The 19,799-nt window shown below is 43.9% G+C and overlaps 1 protein-coding gene across 2 annotated transcripts; it reads right to left on the bottom strand.

Moving 5' to 3' along the window:
• Nucleotides 1-628: 628 nt before the first annotated feature.
• On the bottom strand, nt 629-19,389 carry LOC100561542 (tubulin alpha-4A chain). 2 transcript variants are annotated; one of them, XM_062967269.1, is made up of 4 exons: nt 19,252-19,389; nt 3,670-3,892; nt 3,020-3,168; nt 629-1,660 (listed from the first exon to the last, which is right to left on the bottom strand). In XM_062967269.1, exons 2-4 carry the CDS (start codon nt 3,848-3,850, stop codon nt 689-691), a joined length of 1,302 nt encoding a protein of 433 aa, XP_062823339.1. In that variant the 5' UTR covers nt 3,851-3,892; nt 19,252-19,389; the 3' UTR covers nt 629-688. The 2 variants fall into 2 exon arrangements, with proteins under 2 accessions (XP_062823339.1, XP_003215035.2); XM_003214987.3 differs by lacking the exon at nt 19,252-19,389 and adding an exon at nt 10,306-10,463.
• Nucleotides 19,390-19,799: the final 410 nt, after the last annotated feature.

Raw genomic sequence — 19,799 nt, 5'->3', positions numbered from 1 at the left:
ATGAGTTTTTAGGGAACTGTATGAAGAGTCACAAAATGGCTGCAAGAGTGAGTGTGGCAAGTTGCAAAATAGCAGTCACACAGTGGGTATAGCCTGTCACAAAACATCCAGACCAAAAGAAAGATACTTTCCCAGGACCTTGAGAATCATTCAGACATTAGGTCTTCATTATGAAACACAAAATCACCTTACCAAATCCAGGAAACTGATGAAACCCAGAGATAAGTAGCATGGCACAGATGTGGTCTAATCCCCAAAATGCCAAATTGGATACTTTGCTGTCACAAAATTAAATGAAACCCATCCCACAGAACGAAACCGGTGGTAGTAATCTCCCAGGATTGTATTTGGCTGACTAGCTAAGCTTCTAAACAAAGTCTACATTTCCATTTCTTAATGTTTCATGTTGCCTAGGGGCATTCTTGGATTTTGCAAAAAGCCAGTGTTTCACTTTATCATGTGCCAGTAGTAAGGGTTTAAAAAAAAAAACCCTGAAAATCAGAAGCAATACTGTTCCACAATGTTGCTCAATTTTCGCTACTAAGAAATGTACTTCCCATTTTCACATCCTACATTATGAGAATGGAGAAACCACAATCTTGGGCAAGAAAGACACTTTTGACAGGAATGCAATTAAAGCCAAGCATACTTTAATGGAAAAGAAGGTCCAAACAAAGGCCATCTGTAGTTATTCTTCTCCCTCTTCTTCATCTTCATACGAGTCAATTCCCACCTCTTCATAATCTTTCTCTAGGGCAGCCATGTCTTCTCGTGCCTCAGAGAACTCTCCTTCTTCCATGCCTTCCCCTACGTACCAATGCACAAAGGCTCTCTTGGCATACATCAGATCAAACTTATGATCCAGCCGGGCCCAGGCCTCCGCAATGGCAGTGGTGTTGCTTAACATGCACACTGCTCGCTGCACCTTGGCTAGGTCGCCACCGGGAACTGCAGTTGGAGGCTGGTAATTGATGCCCACCTTGAAACCTGTAGGACACCAATCTACAAACTGAATGCTGCGCTTGGTCTTAATGGCAGCAATTGCAGCATTGACATCTTTGGGCACCACATCACCCCGGTATAAAAGGCAGCAGGCCATGTATTTGCCATGACGGGGATCACATTTCACCATCTGGTTAGCAGGTTCAAAGCAAGAATTTGTGATCTCAGCCACAGAAAGCTGCTCATGGTAAGCCTTCTCTGCAGAGATGACTGGGGCGTAAGTGGCCAGAGGGAAATGGATGCGAGGGTATGGTACAAGGTTGGTCTGGAACTCTGTCAGGTCTACATTGAGGGCACCATCAAAACGCAAGGAAGCTGTGATGGAGGACACAATCTGGCTGATAAGGCGGTTGAGATTTGTGTAAGTTGGACGTTCTATGTCCAGGTTCCTGCGGCAGATATCATAGATGGCTTCATTGTCCACCATGAAAGCACAGTCTGAGTGCTCAAGGGTGGTGTGAGTGGTGAGGATGGAGTTGTAGGGCTCCACCACTGCTGTGGAGATCTGCGGAGCTGGATAAATAGCAAATTCTAGTTTGGACTTTTTTCCAAAGTCAACAGAAAGACGTTCCATCAACAAGGACGTGAATCCAGAACCAGTGCCTCCTCCAAAGCTATGGAAGACCAAGAATCCTTGAAGTCCTGTACATTGGTCAGCCTGTTGGAAGAGCCAAAAGAAAAACTGTTGCTAAAGGGCAGCACGCTCTTTTCACCCTGATACTCTGACCTGGGGGTTCTACATGAGGGATCTATCCTTAATCATAGGATTGATGCAATCAATCATATGGTTGTCTGTTGGGAATTTGTCTTTGCTAAGTCTCCTGTTTCCTCCTTTTTCCAATCTAGAAGAAGCAGCAGTGTACTTGATGGTTAGAAGTCAGTGTATTATATTACACTTGTAGTAGTGAAGCACTGCCATGAACAATACATGTGACCCAGGGCAAGCTACCATTCTATCCTCTGGCTAGAGATCAAAAGTATGGAGATATCTCTCTTAACAAAGGGTTGTAAGGAAGTTTTTTTAAAAAAATCCAGCTTCCCCTTTTCAGTTGTCCATGCAAACTGAGAAGATCATAAACCATTCTTCCTAATCATTTTGTGTGGAGTCACTATGTTGGGGAAAAGTCTTATCTTTATCCCAACCTCATCCATAAGGATAATTCGTCAGAGAGCTTTCAAATAAGAACACATAGGAAGTTGCCTAGTATCAAGTTAGACCATGAGCCATATAGCCCAGTATTGCCCATTCTAGTGATCTTCAGCTGGCATACTGAGATCCATTAGTTAACCTAGGCAGGTTACCACATATGGTGCTTCTGGGGAGACCCATCCTATGCATGCTTGCCCTAAAGACAACTCAGAGGTCTGCAGAGGGCTCCTTATCTATTCATACTAGCAGTCTTGTGGAATCAGGTATTCCAGGAAGAAATAGGGTCACTAAAGCAGTGAGATGAGGGTGACAAGGCCTAAAGAAGTAGTGGGTAAAGAAGCAGCCACAGCACACATAGTTCTTTCTCTGCTCAAACAAGAAAGAAGTGGGTAGACAAAAAAAAATCAGAATGACATTATAGATTTAAAACTGAACTTGAATGGTCAGATCATAACATGTAATGATTTCTACCATTCCTAAATTGGCAACTGTATAAGGTGGAAGACGTTACAAGAGTAAAGTAGCGAGACGGTGGTCGCTCTAAATTACACACTGATTTGTTCTAAATGCCTTTGACTACAGAATCTCTAGCACAACTGTATTTGGTTTAAAGGGAGATTGGGTGGAGTACTGAAGTAGAATGAGGTGTATTCATCCATTCTCTTAAGCTCTATGCCATGAGGCTACATGTGACAGTATTATATCCAGAATTAGATCCTCAGCAGAAATTCTATGAAACAAAATACCCTTCTTAAATCCTTGGCCTCCTAAATGCCTCCCTCCAGCCCCAAGTTCTAGTTCAAGACTGCCTGCCACCTTTCAGCAGTTCCTTCTATTCTTCCCCTGAGCCTTTCTCCATAAGTATACCAGTTTCCGGATCCTGTCCAACACCAAGTCAATTATCTCTTTGCCAATCGTGTAGTGCCCACGAGCATAGTTGTTGGCGGCATCTTCTTTGCCAGTGATCATCTGCTCCGGATGGAAAAGCTGGCGATAAGCACCAGTACGAATCTCATCTAGAAAAAGATGGGGAGGGGGATTAGGAGGAGAGGATGCCAGAGAAATGTTAAGTCACTGCTACCAATATGTCAACAGGAATTTGGCCAAATCATTTACCAAATGGAAGAGAGAACCTGATTTATAGCCCAAATGCTGTGGAAAATCCAGAATATTCCTAGAATTGCTCCACTTCCTGACCAACATTACTAACAGTTTGAATTGCCACTTGCACTTCCCAGGATAGTAAATAGTTTTGATGGGATCGTCTCTTAGTGCAAGAAGATAAAAAAGTTCTTCCTTTCCATGATATGTTGCTAAGTTCCTGTCATCGTTGCTACTCACCCAGTCTTCTGGGGATTGTCAACTGTGGAATTAGACTACATTCTTCTTAAAGCCAAATTTGACCTTGCAGCTAGATTTTGGTGATTCTATAGTTGAAGGGTTCAAATCAATACCAATATAAATGGATGCTGAGCTAAAGAGAGGCCAAGTGGCAGAGAAAATGCACATCCACTCACCAATCACAGTGGGTTCCAGGTCCACAAAGACAGCCCGAGGCACATGCTTCCCTGCGCCAGTTTCGCAGAAGAAAGTGGTGAAGGAGTCATCCCCACCACCAATGGTCTTCTCACTTGGCATCTGTCCATCTGGTTGAATCCCATGTTCCAAGCAATATAGCTCCCAGCAAGTATTGCCCATCTGCACCCCAGCCTGGCCAACATGGACGGAGATACACTCACGCTGCAGAAGAAAAAATAAAATAATTATATTTTTATCACACGTTATCCTCAATGAGCTCAAGGTGACACACATGCCTCTTCTCTCTCCACTTATTCTCCTAACAAACTGACAATGCAAGTCATACTGAGAATAAGGTTCTGGCCCAAAGACTTGCTAGTAACTCAAAGAGAAAGCCCAATCAAATTACTACAGCCTTGCGGTACTGGCTTTTCAGTATCCTTCCAGCAAAATGTGACCAGAAAGATAATAGTCAAAAATTCAAAGCCATGGACTTCGATGAAGCCAACGTGGAACAACCTGAATACTTTTAGAAATGGCCGGGCTTTTTATCTGCCCCACTGGTTCAGCTGAATATTTCTAATTTACCAGTAAGAGACAATCAAGCTGTTTGGAGAGGTGTGGCCAAACAGTGTATCTAGAACATTTCATAACAGCATGTCAGAGAGAATTACATGTGGACCAGCCTTGATGCACTTCTACTTCTAGTTCCATTGACCCAAGGAACAATAACAATGCTGTATGGGACAGACATGTCATAGCCAAATACTGTACATGCATGTACACAATGCAGTTTGTGGCACCTGTGCTGCAGATTGACATTTCACATTTCAAGTGGTTACATAACACAATAGCAAGATCAATGATATTCACCTGTAATGGTGGCAACATCTTTCTGACGTGAACAGAAAATATAACAGGATTGTTAAGTCACTAAGTGTTACTGAAAAACTGCCATTTAGTGACTTTCCATATATTATGGTACATGTTCAGAGAACATTTCCCCATGACACCCACACAGGCTGCAATCTATAAAAATGCATATAGGCCTTTTCAGTGTGCTTTTCTCCTACCCACCACTGCAGTTCGTTTCACTGGATGACGTACCACACACATACAAGCTGGCAACACCCTAACTAGGAATGCATGCTGGAACATGACAAGAGCATTCCCCAGGACAAAGGTATCCACACACAGAGATTACGATCCATAGTAGAATGAAGGAAGAGTACTTTCACATTCTGTCCATGAATAAATCTATAAATCAGAAGGCCATGCCAAGGCTGCAACTGACTATAAAGTAGTTGCAATCTCATCAAAATGAGGCATCAGCAGGTCATGCTGCAGTGTCTAATTTAGTGGCCAGGTTGGCACAGAACAAGAAAGAAAAATTTCAAAGTGCTCATGCAGCAGGAGAGTTTATACTAGCTAGTATTCAGTCGATCACACCATCACAACTAAGTCAGGGAAGGTGGCTATTTACAGACCCACCCAGCCTGTTGGGCAACCCAGCCCATAAACTGACAATATTCATGCTGCAGCAGTCTGACTCTGTGCCAGCACTTTTAAGCCAGGTGCTAAATGAGTCAGGGCACCAACAACATTATCCTTTCAATGAGAACCCATCACTTCTGACTTCGACCATCAAGAGGTGATATATATTTATTCCAGATAGAAGGAACCAGTTAGCTGTTCTCAGCAAGAGAAACTGGCAGAGATGGACTGACAGACCCAGGAAGGGGGAATCCCAGTTTGTAAGTATGGTATCCTCAGTGCTACTGGCTATTAAAAATAAAATGGTCTTCACCTAAGTGGTAAGTTCTATTCCATGTTATATAAAAATGTTGATTATAAATAAAAACTCAAATGACAAGTTAGTTTTTTTTATCCCCTGTGCAAAGAATCTCTATCCTCCCATATAGAAAACAAAATAATGTGGGTAAGCAGTTAGACTATTAATAGTGTTCCAGGACCTTCGGTGCTGCTGGCCCACATGCACTCACACCTCTTGTTCTGTGACATGGTTGAAACTCTGGCCTCAATCATGTCAGAAAATAATTAACGAGTTTGTTTGTTAATCTGCATGTTCCTAACACCTCCTGTAATATCTGCAAAGAGACATCTCTCAACTAGCCATACTTAACGCCTTCTACAACATGTTTTTCCTTGAACCATAATTCCAACAGCTAAAGAAAAAAAAAATCCTGATTGCATCAAGAGGGTACAGTTTGAAATGTCTTCAGGCTGGCAACTCTTACAACACAATGTGGTCACATTTTGTAATGGCCAATAGCTAAACGGTATAAAATGACTGAACATAATTTTCAAGTTTTTCCTCTTCTAGATTCACCAGATGGTCATAAGCAGGATCCTCCCATTAGAAGAGTGACACACCTTACAGAGCTTAAGATAAAAGGTCTACTGAAAAAATTATCTGGAGGATTTCTCAAAGTGAAGACAATCTGTTCCTTCCTCTTAACAGCTCTTTTGGGCTACATCTAATGTACAGTATACATTGTAGAAATATAGATAATTATAATACCTTATATTGACAGCAAAATGTATTATTTACAGTAAATAATGTGGATTATATTAACTATATTATATAATGAGAGCCATTGTTGTATAGTGTTTTGAGTGTTAGACTATGACTGCAGACCAGAGTTCAAATCCCTGCTCGGCCGTGGAAAGCCACTGAGTGACCATGGGTAGGTCCACACACCTTCCACAATGCTTTATTATTAGCCATACTGGCTTGGGGTTTGGGGTACCATAGTCCAAAGTTGTGTCCCCATCCTCCCTTGAATCGCTGCTCACCTTCCCTCCTACATGATGCAACACAGGGCTTTTCAAAACGATGGACTCAAATTTCAGAGTGATATACAGTATTTCACGATGGCAACGTGTTACAATTACATAAAAAGTTACAAACCACTTTAATGAGTTACCAAGTGTTATGAAACACTTCTGATATTGTTGGAAAAGTTTCAGCTGGGTGCTGCTCTGTTTCAGTTAGCCTAATATACTCCAATAGCTGGCATTGGCATCTAGCAGCAATCATTTGAAACTCAAGGGATAAGGGCTTTATTCATGCGTGGTTTGGGGTTTCACATCAGGTCCATCTTTTTGAAGCACCTTGTATATGGAGATAGTCTCCACAGTGAGATGAGCTCTGATGCCAAACAAGCATCTACACCTATGGTGTCAAACCCGAGACCCTCTAAGTGTTTTGTACTTCGGCTCCCAGAATTCCTGGCCATTGGACAAGCTGGCCAGGGCTTCTGGGAGTTAAGTCTGAAACATCTGGAGGGCCACAAGTTTGACACCTCTGACCTCCACAGTAGAATTAATGCAGGCTGGCATCGTTGTGGCTCAATGTTATGTGGGAGTTGTAGTTTTACAAAATCTATAGCTTTCTTTGCCAGAGGGGACCAAACTCCAGCTTCCGGGATTCCATAGTATTGAGCTGTGGCAACTCAAGTGGTGTCAGGGGAGGCCCTGCTCTCGGTTCCACCTCCCTCACATGTGTGACTGGTGGGGATGAGAGACAGGGCCTTCTCAGTGGTGGCCCCTTGACTATAGAACTACCTCCCTAGTGAAATTAGATCATCCCCTCCCTCTTGGCCTTCAGAAAACAACTAAAACATGGTTTTGTGATAAGGCTTTTGGTCAATAATGGGAGCAGCACAATAATACCCTATAAATTAATTTAATGACAACCCAGGCTAGCCCTGGAATATGACCTGGATTATGTGATTTTAATTCTTGCTTTAATGTTTGTTTTTAATATTTTTGTTTATTCATTGATGTATATATATACACATGGCACCGAATTGTTGCCTTTCTAAAGCTGCCTTGAGTCGGAGTTGAGAAAGGCAGGATAAAAGTATGGTAAGTAAATAAATAAATAACTGCATTGGTTCCATAGTATTTTGTAAAGGTATAGTTTTCCCCCTGACATTAAGTCTAGTCCTGTCCCACTCTAGGGGTTGGTGCTCAACGTAGACACCTCCAAGGTCATGTGGCCGGCATGACTGCATGGAGTGCTGCTACCTTCCCACTATTGATCTATTCACATTTGCATGTTTTTCACATCTATTGATCTATTCACATCTATTGATCTACTCACATTTGCATGTTTTTGAACTGCTAGGTTGGCAGAAGCTGGGGCTAACAGCGAGAGCTCACCCCGCTCCCCAGATTTCAGTCAGTGAGTTCAGCAGTGCAGCGGTTTAATCCGCTGCACCACTGGGGCCTCCATCATAGTATAGATATTTGTTTTCCAAACTCTGGTCAGTCAGGCACTTTGGACTTCCCAGAATTCCAGAGGATTGACTGAGGCATTTGTGAAGTTTCGGGGAGTTTAAATCAAAATACCTGGGAGGGCCGAGTTTGGGAGTCACGGGTAGATGCCCCCTAATTATAACTGCAGGCCTAAGCCCCTCCCTTAGGCTGTGGACTCCATAAAAGCGGGAAGGAAGCTGCCCTTTGGCTTCCTTGCTGGGGCTCAACATGGAAGTGCTCCTACTACAGGCATGAGGCAACTTGGGCCCTTTAGGTGTTTTGGACTTTTAACTCTCTCAGTTCCTAACAGCTTCAGGCCCCTTCCTTTCCCTCCTCAGCCTTGGAGGGCCGGTGTTTGCCCATGCCTGTCCTACTACATCAGGCATGGGCAAACTTGGGCCCTCCAGGTGTTTTGGACTTCAATTCCCACAATTCCTAACAGCCTACCGACTGTTAGGAATTGTGGGAGTTGAAGTCCCAAATGCCTGGAGGGCCCAAGTTTGCCCATGCCTGTATAAAATGCAAAGAGTGGTGGGAACATGGTAAATATTGAGTCTGCCTGTAATGTGAGAAAGCTGTCTGTACGGGTTGGATAAGAGATGGTGCCATTCATAAGAGAAGTCAAAGCGCAATTGTTCATCCCAGGCCCCTTCCTTCCACACAGCTGTATAAAATCCACATTGAACTGGATTATATAGCAGATGATGGAAGGAAGGGGCCTGGGATGAACAATTGGACTCAGATAATCCATTCCAGAGCAGATATTGTGGATTCTCAGCCTCGATATTCTGGGTTATATGGCTGTGTGGAAGGGCACGAAGGCCCCTTCCACAGCTGCATAAAACCCACATTGAACTGGATTATATGGCAGTGTGGACTCAGATAATTTATTTACAGTAGAGTCTCACTTATCCAACACTCGCTTATCCAACATTCTGGATTATCCAACGCATTTTTGTAGTCAATGTTTTTAATACATCATGATATTTTGGTGCTAAATTCGTAAATACAGTAATTACAACATAACATTACTGCATATTGAACTGCTTTTTCTGTCAAATTTGTTGTATAACATGATGGTATTTGTTGTATAACATGATGTTTTGGTGTAAAATCATAACCTAATTTGATGTTTAATAGGCTTTTACTTAATCCCTCCTTATTATCCAACATTCTGCCAGCCCGTTTATGTTGGATAAGTGAGACTCTACTGTATTTATTTATTTACAGCATTTATATTCCGCCCTTCTCACCCCGAAGGGGACTCAGGGCGGATCACATTGCACACATTGCCATAACATCGAACAGAGACAGAGACAAGACGCAGGCACGGGCTGGCCTCGAACTCATGACCTCTTGGTCAGAGTGATTTGTTGCAGCTGGCTTACTTTCCAACCTGCGCCACAGCCCAGATAATGCAGTCCAAAGCAGATATTGTGGATTCTCAGCCTCGATATGCCGAGTTATATGGCTGTTATACTGAAAGGGCCCCCAGATCCAGAGGGCACCCTCTTTTCCAGGGTTTTGAAAGCCCAAACTGGAGGGAAAAAGGGCATGACTTTCCGCCCCGATTTTTTAAAATGGCTCTCTTCCGCCTCCCACACCTCGGCGAGGCGCGCATTCAGAAAGTGACGCAGCCCAAAGGGAACTTCATGGCGTCGTGGGCCAAAACCAAAAGTGGGGAGCCGGCCCCGGCCTCCTTCCAGCCACTAAATATAGGGCGAAGGGCGAAGATTCCCCCGAGATGAGACGGGAGATGCGATTACCTCCTTTGGACCCGAGCCCGGCTATTTCCAGCCCCGGGATTTGGCCGGAAAGCGGGCGCAGAGAGAGAGAACGAGAGAGAGAGCCCGCTCTGCTCCGCCTCTTAATAGCTTCTCTCTGGCTCTGGGCGGCGGAGAGGGCGCAAAAAGGGCACTGGCCGCGCGGCGCACGTCTACACTGCAGAAGAGGTGCCGCTTTCGATCCTGGGAGGTTCAAACTCCCGGCAGAATCCCGTGAGAGCTAAACGAGGCCACGGATTCAACCCCAAGGCCCCATGCAAGGCGCCCCGGCACAACCTCGGGCCCTTCCAGACAGCCAGAATATCAAATCCCACGATATCTGCTTTGAACGGGGTTATCTGAGTCCACACTGCCTTGATATTCTGGGACATATGGAAGGGCCCCTCGTGGCGGGAACAGGAAGGAGCACAGAAGCCTAGTTAGAGCAGGCCACCCACCCGCAGTCCCTTCCGCCACGCAATCGAAGCCCTCCCGACAGATGGCCATTCAGCCCCCGCGTAGAAACTTCCTTCCTGAGAAAGAGGCGCCATCTCGCCGCCTCCTTCCTTCTCAGATCCCTTCACTTACCATGGTGCAAACGGCGGGGCTAAGCTCTCACTTCAGAGTACGGGCGACGATATCTCTATGAGAAGCAGCAACGCCTAGTGCCCGCTGCCCTGCCGCATTGGTCTTATAAGGGAGGGGCGGGGCCTCTCGGGAGGGGGCGGGGCCAGGCAATGCCCCGCCCCTTAATGCCCTTAAAGGTTGTTTGTTGATGGGAGGCTTTTGTCGTGTTAGCTCGGCAGCTTACTCCCTGTAAATCCCCCATCTCCGCCGTGCTGGCTCTTTCCACGCCAGAGAGACAGAAATAGACAAGCATTTCGCAGTGCTGGGAGCCCAGACTCAGAGGCTGGGGCAAACTTGGGCCTTCCCGCCAGGAGTTTTGGACTTCAACTCCCAACATTCCTAACAGCCTTAGGCCCAGCTGCCGTCAGTTCATGGTGTAGATGCACCCAGAGAAGGTTCACGGACCTTGGAAAACTGCAGTTCCCAAGACCATCTCATGCTGACATGGCATTTAAAGTAAGGTCCAGCTGCACAGTGTAGATACACCCAGAGAAGTGCATTGACTTTGGGAAATTATAACTCCCAGGAGGACTCCATTGCATGGAGTCATGGGATTTAAAGTGGGGTGCAAGGGCATTCACCCCGTATTGTAAATGCACCAAAAGAATGGTATGGACCTTGGAAAACTCTTACTCCCAAGACTGCACAGCATGGAGACATGGAATAATAATAATAATAATAATAATAATAATAATAATAATAATAAATACTTGCATTTAAAATGGGTCCCTACTGCATTTATTCTCCAGTGCAGATGGACCCAGAGAAGTGTATGCACTTTGGGAAACTATAACTCCCAGGAATGCATAGTATGGAGCTATGGTATTCAAAGTGGGGTCCAAGAGCATTCATTCCATAATGTAAATGCACCCAGAGAAGGGTATGGACCTTGGGAAACTAAACTCCCAGGAATGCATAGTATGGAGCTATGGTATTCAAAGTGGGGTCCAAGAGCATTCATTCCATAGTGTAAATGCACCCAGAGAAGGGTATGGACCTTGGGAAACTATAACTCCCAGGACTGCACAGCATGGAGACATGGCACAATACACTTTCTCTAACAAGGCTATCTTGGCGCCTCCCACGATTTCCCCTCCCACAAATTGGGGACATGTCTCATTTTAATCCTGAGAGCAATGAATGCCATCACATTACTGAACTGGCCATTCATCCGAATCTTTTCCCAAAATCCACTTTCCCACCACCTCCTGAAACATTTGAAAAGAATGCTGGCCTCATGCTTAAAATATGGAAATAATGCTCTGCTCTACACTTGAATCCAACCTAATGTGATGAACACAGTGGGTTACCAGATTTTAAGTATAAGACCCAGTAGAATTTAATAAATGTGATGAAGTGAGAAAGCAAAAGAGTGTGCAAATTCCCAGGATTCCATAGCATTGAGCCATGGCACTGAAAGAGGTGTCAAACTGCATTAATTCAACAGTATAGATGCAGCCACAGAAATGGTTTTGGGACCTAGGTGTTGAGGACTCCTCTCAACAATTTAAGGATCTTAATTATTTTCAACAAAAATAATAGTACTTATAACATGAAATATTATAGTTTCTGTTTTCAGTTTTGTAGAAAAATATGATTATGATAAAATACAAACAAAGCAGGCAGCTACCGATGTCAGAAATGCATAGGAGCTCCTCCTTGGCTTCTAGTCCCAGACTGATGTATAAGCTGAAGTCCTCTCTCATTGGCCCTGGCTGGTGCTAGGGTCCATCTTTGGTAAGAAAAGTGTGCCAATATCCCATCTCATCTTTAATTTGCCACCCTAAAAAGTACATGATCTACATATGCTGTGCCTGGTTTTGTAGGGTGCACCTACATTGTAGAATGAATGCAGTTTGATACCATGGCTCAATGCTAGGGGATCCTGTGAGTTGTTGTTTTACAAGGCCTTCAAAGCCTTCTCTGTAAAAGATTGCTGGTACCTCAAAAAACTACAGCTTCCATGAATCTACTGCATTGAGCCATGGCAGTTGAAGTGGTGTTAGATTGCATGCATATTTAGGCCCCTTCTACACTGCCATATAAAATCCAGATCATCTGCTTTGAACTGGATTATATGGCAGTGTAGACAGTGGAAATGAAGCAGCTGAATTATAACTAAGGATTTGTGTAACGTGGTAATTGTGTACTAGATTATGTTTAATGCTGTTGGTTTTAAATTGTTTATGTCTACTGTTTTAATGATGTTATGTTATGTTTTTAATAGTTGTATAATTGAGGCATTGAATGTTTAATGTGTTGTTGAAGGCTTTCATTGCAGGAATCACTGGGCTGCTGTGAGTTTTCCGGGCTGTATCGCCATGTTCCAGAAGCATTCTCTCCTGACGTTTCACCCACATCTATGGCAGGCATCCTTCAAGGTTGTGAGGTCTGATGGAAACTAGGCAAGTGAGATTTATATGTCTGTGGAATCCCCTGAATGGGAGAAAGAACTTTTGTCTGTTTGTGGAGAGTGTGAATATTGCAATTGGCCACCTGGCTTAAAATCAGGACAGTAAATAAAGATCAACACTCAAAAAACAGAGGAACTCCAGACAGGAAACAATCAGGGCCAGCTAACACTTCCGAAGGATTCCCCCAGGCAGGAAACAGCCAGGCTTTGAAGCTGCAAGGCTATTCAATGCTAATCAAGCTGGCCAATTGCAACATTCAAGGTTGTCTCCAACAGACAAAAGTTCTTTCTCCCACCCTGGACATTCCACAGATATATAAACCCCATTTGCCCAGTTTCCAACAAACCTCACAACCTCTTAGGATGCCTGCCAGAGATGTGGGTGAAACGTCAGGAGAGAATGCTTCTGGAACATTGTCATACAGCCCATAAAACTCATTGAATGTTTGCCTAAATATATGGTGTACGCTGCTCTGAGTCCCCTGCGAGGTGAGATAGAAAACAAACAAACAAATAAATAAAATCCAGTTCAAAACAGATAATGTGGATTATTTGCTTTGTTAATCTGGATTATGTGGCAGTGTGGAAAGGGCCTTAGTGGTAGGGCCCCCTATTTTAATACCACATATTCAATGTGTTACCATGTACTGGACTGACACCATTCAAAACGTTCCTGTGGGAGCTTCATATTTAACCAAAATAAACCTGGAGATAGCATGCAGTTATTCAAAGCACAGTATCTGTGACCTTGAGGAAAACAAGCAATCCAGTGTCTGGCTCTAGCTTCACCCATTTTTATTGGTTTATTTATCTACACCTGTCATAGGGAAGAGTATAGTGTCATGGCAAGGAAAAAAAATAAGAGAAAGAATGTTGCAGCATGTAGCTGTTTCTAGAAAATAGCAAAATGTAACTCATGGGTATCTCTCTACCAGGATGATCTATTTTGCAACACTTTATCCACTATCAAAACTCAGCAGGCAATGACTTTGGATCCTTTGCGAGAGAAACCCTATCTTTTCCCCCACTGGCCACTGGAGAAGAAAGAGTGTTCCAAGAATAAATGGGGGAAAAAAGGAAAATAAGGAAAACTCCCAGAAATCCCAGCCATCTTATCGGCTGTTAGGAATTGTGGGAGTTGAAGTCCAAAACACCCGGAGGGCCTAAATTTGCCCATGTCTGAACTAGCTGCTACAAACTATGCTTTGCCCTGGTCTATGACACTGATGTATGGCTGTACCAGAAGACTGGCTTTCTAAGCCGAGATTTACTTCCCTAGCATGTCAGGGGTGGAAGACAAAATAAAAGATGCAAGAACATGTTGGGGTGGGGTTGCTTTCTGAAAGCAAGAGTCCCTGGCAAGAGGCAATGAACACAAGTTAGGATCAGAAAAGAATTCCTGAGAAATATGACCAAATGTCAGAGTTCTTCCAACCTCTTGTGAACAACTTCAGTGTCATTTGTACATGTGTCCTCTGTGTAAGGCTGCATTTACAGAGACCTATCTACTCAGAAGTAACTCCCACTCCATCCCAAAGAATCCAGTAGAACCCAACCCTCATATACTCTTGCATTGGATTGCCTCCTTGTTTTTTTTGGGGGGGCGGGGGGCGGACCTATAAAAATAACCTATCGGATCAAACAAAAGGCATATCTGATTTAGATTTTTATACAGCCTCAGCTCCTGCCAACCTAGCAGTTCGAAAACATGCAAATTTGAGTAGATCAATAGGTACCGCTCCAGCGGGAAGGTAACGGCGCTCCATGCAGTCATGCCGGCCAAATGACCTTGGAGGTGTCTACGGACAACGCCGGCTCTTCGGCTTAGAAATGGAAATGAGCACCAACCCCCAGAGTCGGTCACGACTGGACTTAACGTCAGGGAAAAACCTTTACCTTTACCTTTTACAGCAAAAGAGCAAACTGAAGCCCTCTGTATGTTTTTGGACTGCAATTCACATTGTCTCTTGCCATTGGCTCAGCTGGCTAGTGCTGATAGCTCTACAACAGTGGTTCTCAACCTGTGGGACCCCAGATGTCTTGTCCTTCAACTCCCAGAAACCCGAACAGCTGGTAAAATGGCTGGAATTTCTGGGAGTTGCAGGCCAAAATGCCTGGGGGCCCACAGGTCGAGAACTACCGTTCTACAACATCTGGAGGGGCACACTTGAATTGTTTGTAAGTCAAATGTTTGTAACTCAGGGATTGCATCATTTATTTGCTTAAATCCTCTTTAAAGAGTTTTAGCTTGGTAACTGATAATGCATCTTGTTGGTAGAAAATTTCAGAATTTAACTATGAGTTATGTGAAGAAATACGACACATCTTTTAATTTTCTACCATTCAGTATTAGTGGGAAGGTAAGAGAAAGCAGTTAGGGACAATTTTTTGGGTCTCATGCTCCACTTTTTGTATTTTTGTCAACCTTAGCCACCTCCACTTCTTTGTTTTACATTAGTCTTAACAAAAAACACAGAAAATAACAGCCCAACCAAAAAATTATTTTGATGTTTTCATTTTTAGGCCATTTCCTGGGGTTATTTGGGGTGCTGATTCAGAAAATTGCATTGAATAGACCACATCAGGTCTAGATTATTAAATATGGTTTTCTATGGGCGAGGGAATGGTGACCAATGAATGGCATATGTTCTGTATCAGAAACTAGAGCTGATGTGGTCTATCCAATTTCCTGAATCAGCATCCCAAATAACCAAACCAAATCTAAAGTTGCCCAAAAACTGATTCATAACCCTTTTGGTACTAATGCTGGAGAATGGTCTCTGGTCAAAGTGGTCCCTGGTCAAGTGGTCCCTGGTTAAAAAAAAGGTTGGCAACCACTGATCTAGAGTTTAAGACATGGACTAGGACTAGGCCAGGCTGTGGTGCAGGCTGGTTAGCAGCCAGCTGCAACAAATCACTCTGACCAAGAGGTCATGAGTTCGAGGCCAGCCCGGTGCCTGCGTCTGCCTCTGTCTTTGTTCTATGTTATGGCATTGAATGTTTGCCTTATATGTGGAATGTGATCCACCCTGAGTCCCCTTCGGGGTGAGAAGGGTGGAATATAAATACTGCAAATAAATAAATAAATAAATAAATTCAGGAGACCAAGATTCTTGTTCAGCCATGGGAACTCATGGGATCTTATATAAGTCACATGCTTTCTGTACTGTTATTGTTAACTGTCTTCAAGCTGACTTTGATTCATGGCTGCCCCATGACTGAGATACCTCCAAGTTACCATATTACCAACAACATAAACTGCATTTATGCCTTGGTCTGCAATTTCCAGAAACTATAACCAGTTTGGCCAGTTGCATGCTGACTGGGAATTCTGAAAATCATAGTTGTAGGAGGGAGACTTTGCTCAGTAATAACAACACTCTGAAAACCTCAGGAGGGCAATCAGGGTGGGGAAAATGCACAGACACTAGTCTCTCCCCCAGGTATTATTACACTGATAGGAAACCACATGAAGGATTTCCTCTTCACCTTTCTGAACAATAAATGGGAGTTGGCCAATAGGCATTGACCTTAAAAGATCCTGGACGTAGAAAAATCAAGGAAGATGTGCAGTATCTTCTCTAATGAGACAACGGGCCCTTCCACACAGCCATATAACTCAGAATATCAAAGCAGATAAACCACAATGTCTGCTTTGAATTGGAATATCTGAGTCCACACTGCCACATAATCCAGTTCAATATGGATTTATACAGCTGTGTGGAAGGGCCCAAAGTTGGGCAAAGTGTGCCCCTCCAGGGGATGAATTGCAACTCACATCAGCTATAATCATGACTGTATAGGCCAGGCTTGCACAAACTGAGGCCCTCAGGTCTTTCGGTCTCTAACTCCCAGAAGCTCTAGCCAGCTATTCCAATGGCCAGAAATTCCAAAACACTGAGAAGGTCACAGGCTGTGCAGGCTTGTTATAGGCCAAGATGAGGAATAGAGAGAGCTGCAGTTCTGCAACATCTGCAGTTCTGTACCCTCCCTTTCACTGCACTAAGATTAGCCGTTGTCCTTAGGGATGCAGAGGCCCCACCCTTCGACAGCATCTCTGTTTGGGAGTGCTGCCTGTGGCAATGACAAGCCCAAGCATGTGAGTTGCATGTCTTGTGCCTTTCCAGGTGTGCCTGCTGGGACAGGTAACCCATCCTCAGGGCACTGTCTCTAAGAGGAATCTATCCTGTTAAACAAAGTACCTCTGGTTTTGTAGCTGACTTCATGTCTCTTTGGAAAGACTTCAAGACTGGTAATTGCAGTTAGATTTTCTAAGCTTTGTCTATATGTTGTCAAACCCAAGACCCCCCACCCCAAAAAATTTATAGTTTCCTAAGGACATCAAGCCAGAATGAAATGCAGTAGTGTCCTTTCCCTCAACCCGCAACAGACCAGCAGCAGCCTAACCCTTCCAATAACTCCCTCCCAAAACTACAACTCCTTTTTGTTTTAAATCCCAAGATATGAGCTGATTCAAACCAGAACATATCTCAACTATTTCCAAAGCAATCCATTTACTGTTCCTTAAATATCTGAGTAACTAAATATATAACCTCTTGAATTTTAACGCAAAAAGTATATTTTAGGATGAACGCCTTAAATTTTCTATCCTTGGCAATACCTCCCTCTATTCTTCTCTGATCACCTGTACTTCTACTGAGGTAAAGGTAAAGGTTTTCCCCTGGAATTAAATCCAGTCATGTTTGGCTCTGGGGGTTGGTGCTCATTTCCATTTCTAAGCTGAAAAGCTAGCATTGTCCATAGACACCTCCATGGTCATGTTGCCGGCATGGCTGCATGGTGTGTCATTACCTTTCCACCGGAGCAGTATCTATTGATCTACTCACATTTGCATGTTTTTGAACTGCTAGGTTGGCAGAAGCTGGGGCTAACAGAAGGCACTCATTCCGCTCTCTGGATTCAAACCTGCAACCTTTCGGTCAGCAAGTTCAGCAGCTTAGCGCTTTAACATGCTGCGCCACCGGGGCTCCCACTTCCACTGAAGCAGGAGCTAAATAATTGAAAGAAAAGGAAACAACCTTTCTAACCCCTTCATGCATGCCCACCATGACACCATCTTGGCACCCCCTGATCCTTGCTTTTTCCCTCCAAATCCCTAATATTTCATTTTATTTCCATTTTATCCTATAAATATATTAAATAAAAAACATCTTCATCTTAAGCTTCCAGATGTGCTGCTGCTTCCCGGAAGCTCCTCTCCATCCCTAGCAATGCCTCCAATAGCTGATTGGCGACTCCAGGACATTCCCACCAAGCAGCATCTTTGGTGTCAGAGCCAATTGCAGAGCAAGTCCATGTGAGCCCCCCCCCCCCCCCCCAAATCAGGAGTGCAGGGGACACCGGCCGGTTTCCTGCTCTCAGCCCATTAAGAACAGGGAGGGAAATTCAAAACTAGACAGTGTCAATGCATGGGTTTTCTACTGTATAAAAATGGCTGCACATCCCATAATGCTTATGCTTGTACAATTTGGCACCTGTTGCTGTACTCACATCTCTTCTGCAGATTGAATAAAGCCTCTTTTATTTGCCTTTCACTGGTGAATCATATCTTCTGAGACCATTGGGGTTTGCCAGCCTCACCAGGCGCGGACTCTAGGACTCAATATCTGCGGTCTTTAGAACTCTAAATTCTGATATCAAATTAGTGCTTTTAACTGAAGAAGCAATATGAATTTGAGTGTCCAAGATGAAGGGGAAAGGAGGGTCAAGATGCACCACACTATGAACTGAAGAAAAAACTTGTTGTTTTATGTTGTTAAGTTGTTTCCAATTTAGGATGGCCATAAGACAGTGGTTCCCAACCTTTTTTTTGACCAGGGCCCACTTGACAAGGGACTACTTTAACTAGGGCCCACTTGACCAGGAACCACTCTCCAACATTAGTATCCAAAGGGTTATGAATCAGTTTTTGGTCAACTTTAGATTCGGTTTGATTATTTGGGGTGCTGATTCAGAAAATTGCATTGGATAGACCACATCAGCTCTAGTCTCTGATACAGAACATATGCCATCCAGTTGTCACCATCTGCTCACCCACAGAAAACCATATTTAATCATCTAGATCTGATGTGGTCTATCTAATGCAATGGTCAGTTCTGTGGAAAGGAGTGTAAATAAAATTAATAAAATAAACAAACAAAGAGGAAGGAGGTTCACTGCTGGGCTGTGGCCCACAGGTTGAGAACCATTGCCCTAAGATGAACCTATCACAGGGTTTTCTTGTCAAGATTTGTTCAGAGATCTTTGCCATTACTTTCCTCTAAGACTGAGAGCATATGACTTCTCCAAATTCACTCAATGGGTTTCAGTGGCTGAATAGGAATTCAAACCCTAGTCTCCCAAAGTCCTAGTCCAGTCATTGGTTCAGAACCGGACATACAAGTGTGCAAATATAGGTCATTGCCTGGGATGCCCAGATACCCAGGACAGCCTATTTTCAAAAGACAAACCAAAGAAGCATTGATAAGTCTTACCTGGGTAGCAAGGATGAACTCCTAGCTTGGCAAGCCCAAAGATACAACTTTGGACTTTCCTGCGTGGGCACCTGAGATATACGTAAGAGTTCTCCAGTCCATTCGGTGGATTTTCTGATGAGCCATGAACATGGAATCCTGGAAAGAGAAATAAGATAAAGCTCATCTATTCCTTTAGAAGTAAAGTCTCTGCTTACTTGAGAGAGCTGGGGGAGAGAAATCCCAAACATGTTGCCTTATCAGTTTTGAAGTACCAGTATGGAGGCAGACACAGAGTTAAAGAGCTTTGAATGTTTGCTTTGAACCACTCAGGTGAAGCATTCCACAAGTGAGCTGGGCTGCATCCGTCCCCTCGCCTTGGGCTTGTCACCTGATTTTCTGTATCAGGAAAAACTCTGCTGTTCAGTCTCAGAAACTGTTGCCTAGGCAATGCTGCAGAGAAATTTATGGGGTACTTTCCCCCAACCCGATAGCAAGTCTAATTTTGAACCACAGCCCCCATCATCCATCAACTATGTTGGCTGGGGTGATGGAAGTTAATGTCCACC

This window comes from Anolis carolinensis, chromosome 1 (assembly GCF_035594765.1).
Source record: "Anolis carolinensis isolate JA03-04 chromosome 1, rAnoCar3.1.pri, whole genome shotgun sequence".
In the NCBI taxonomy this organism is placed as follows: domain Eukaryota; kingdom Metazoa; phylum Chordata; class Lepidosauria; order Squamata; family Dactyloidae; genus Anolis; species Anolis carolinensis.
Note: the sequence above shows the minus strand (reverse complement) of the source record. Positions and strands in the feature narration are given on the sequence as shown.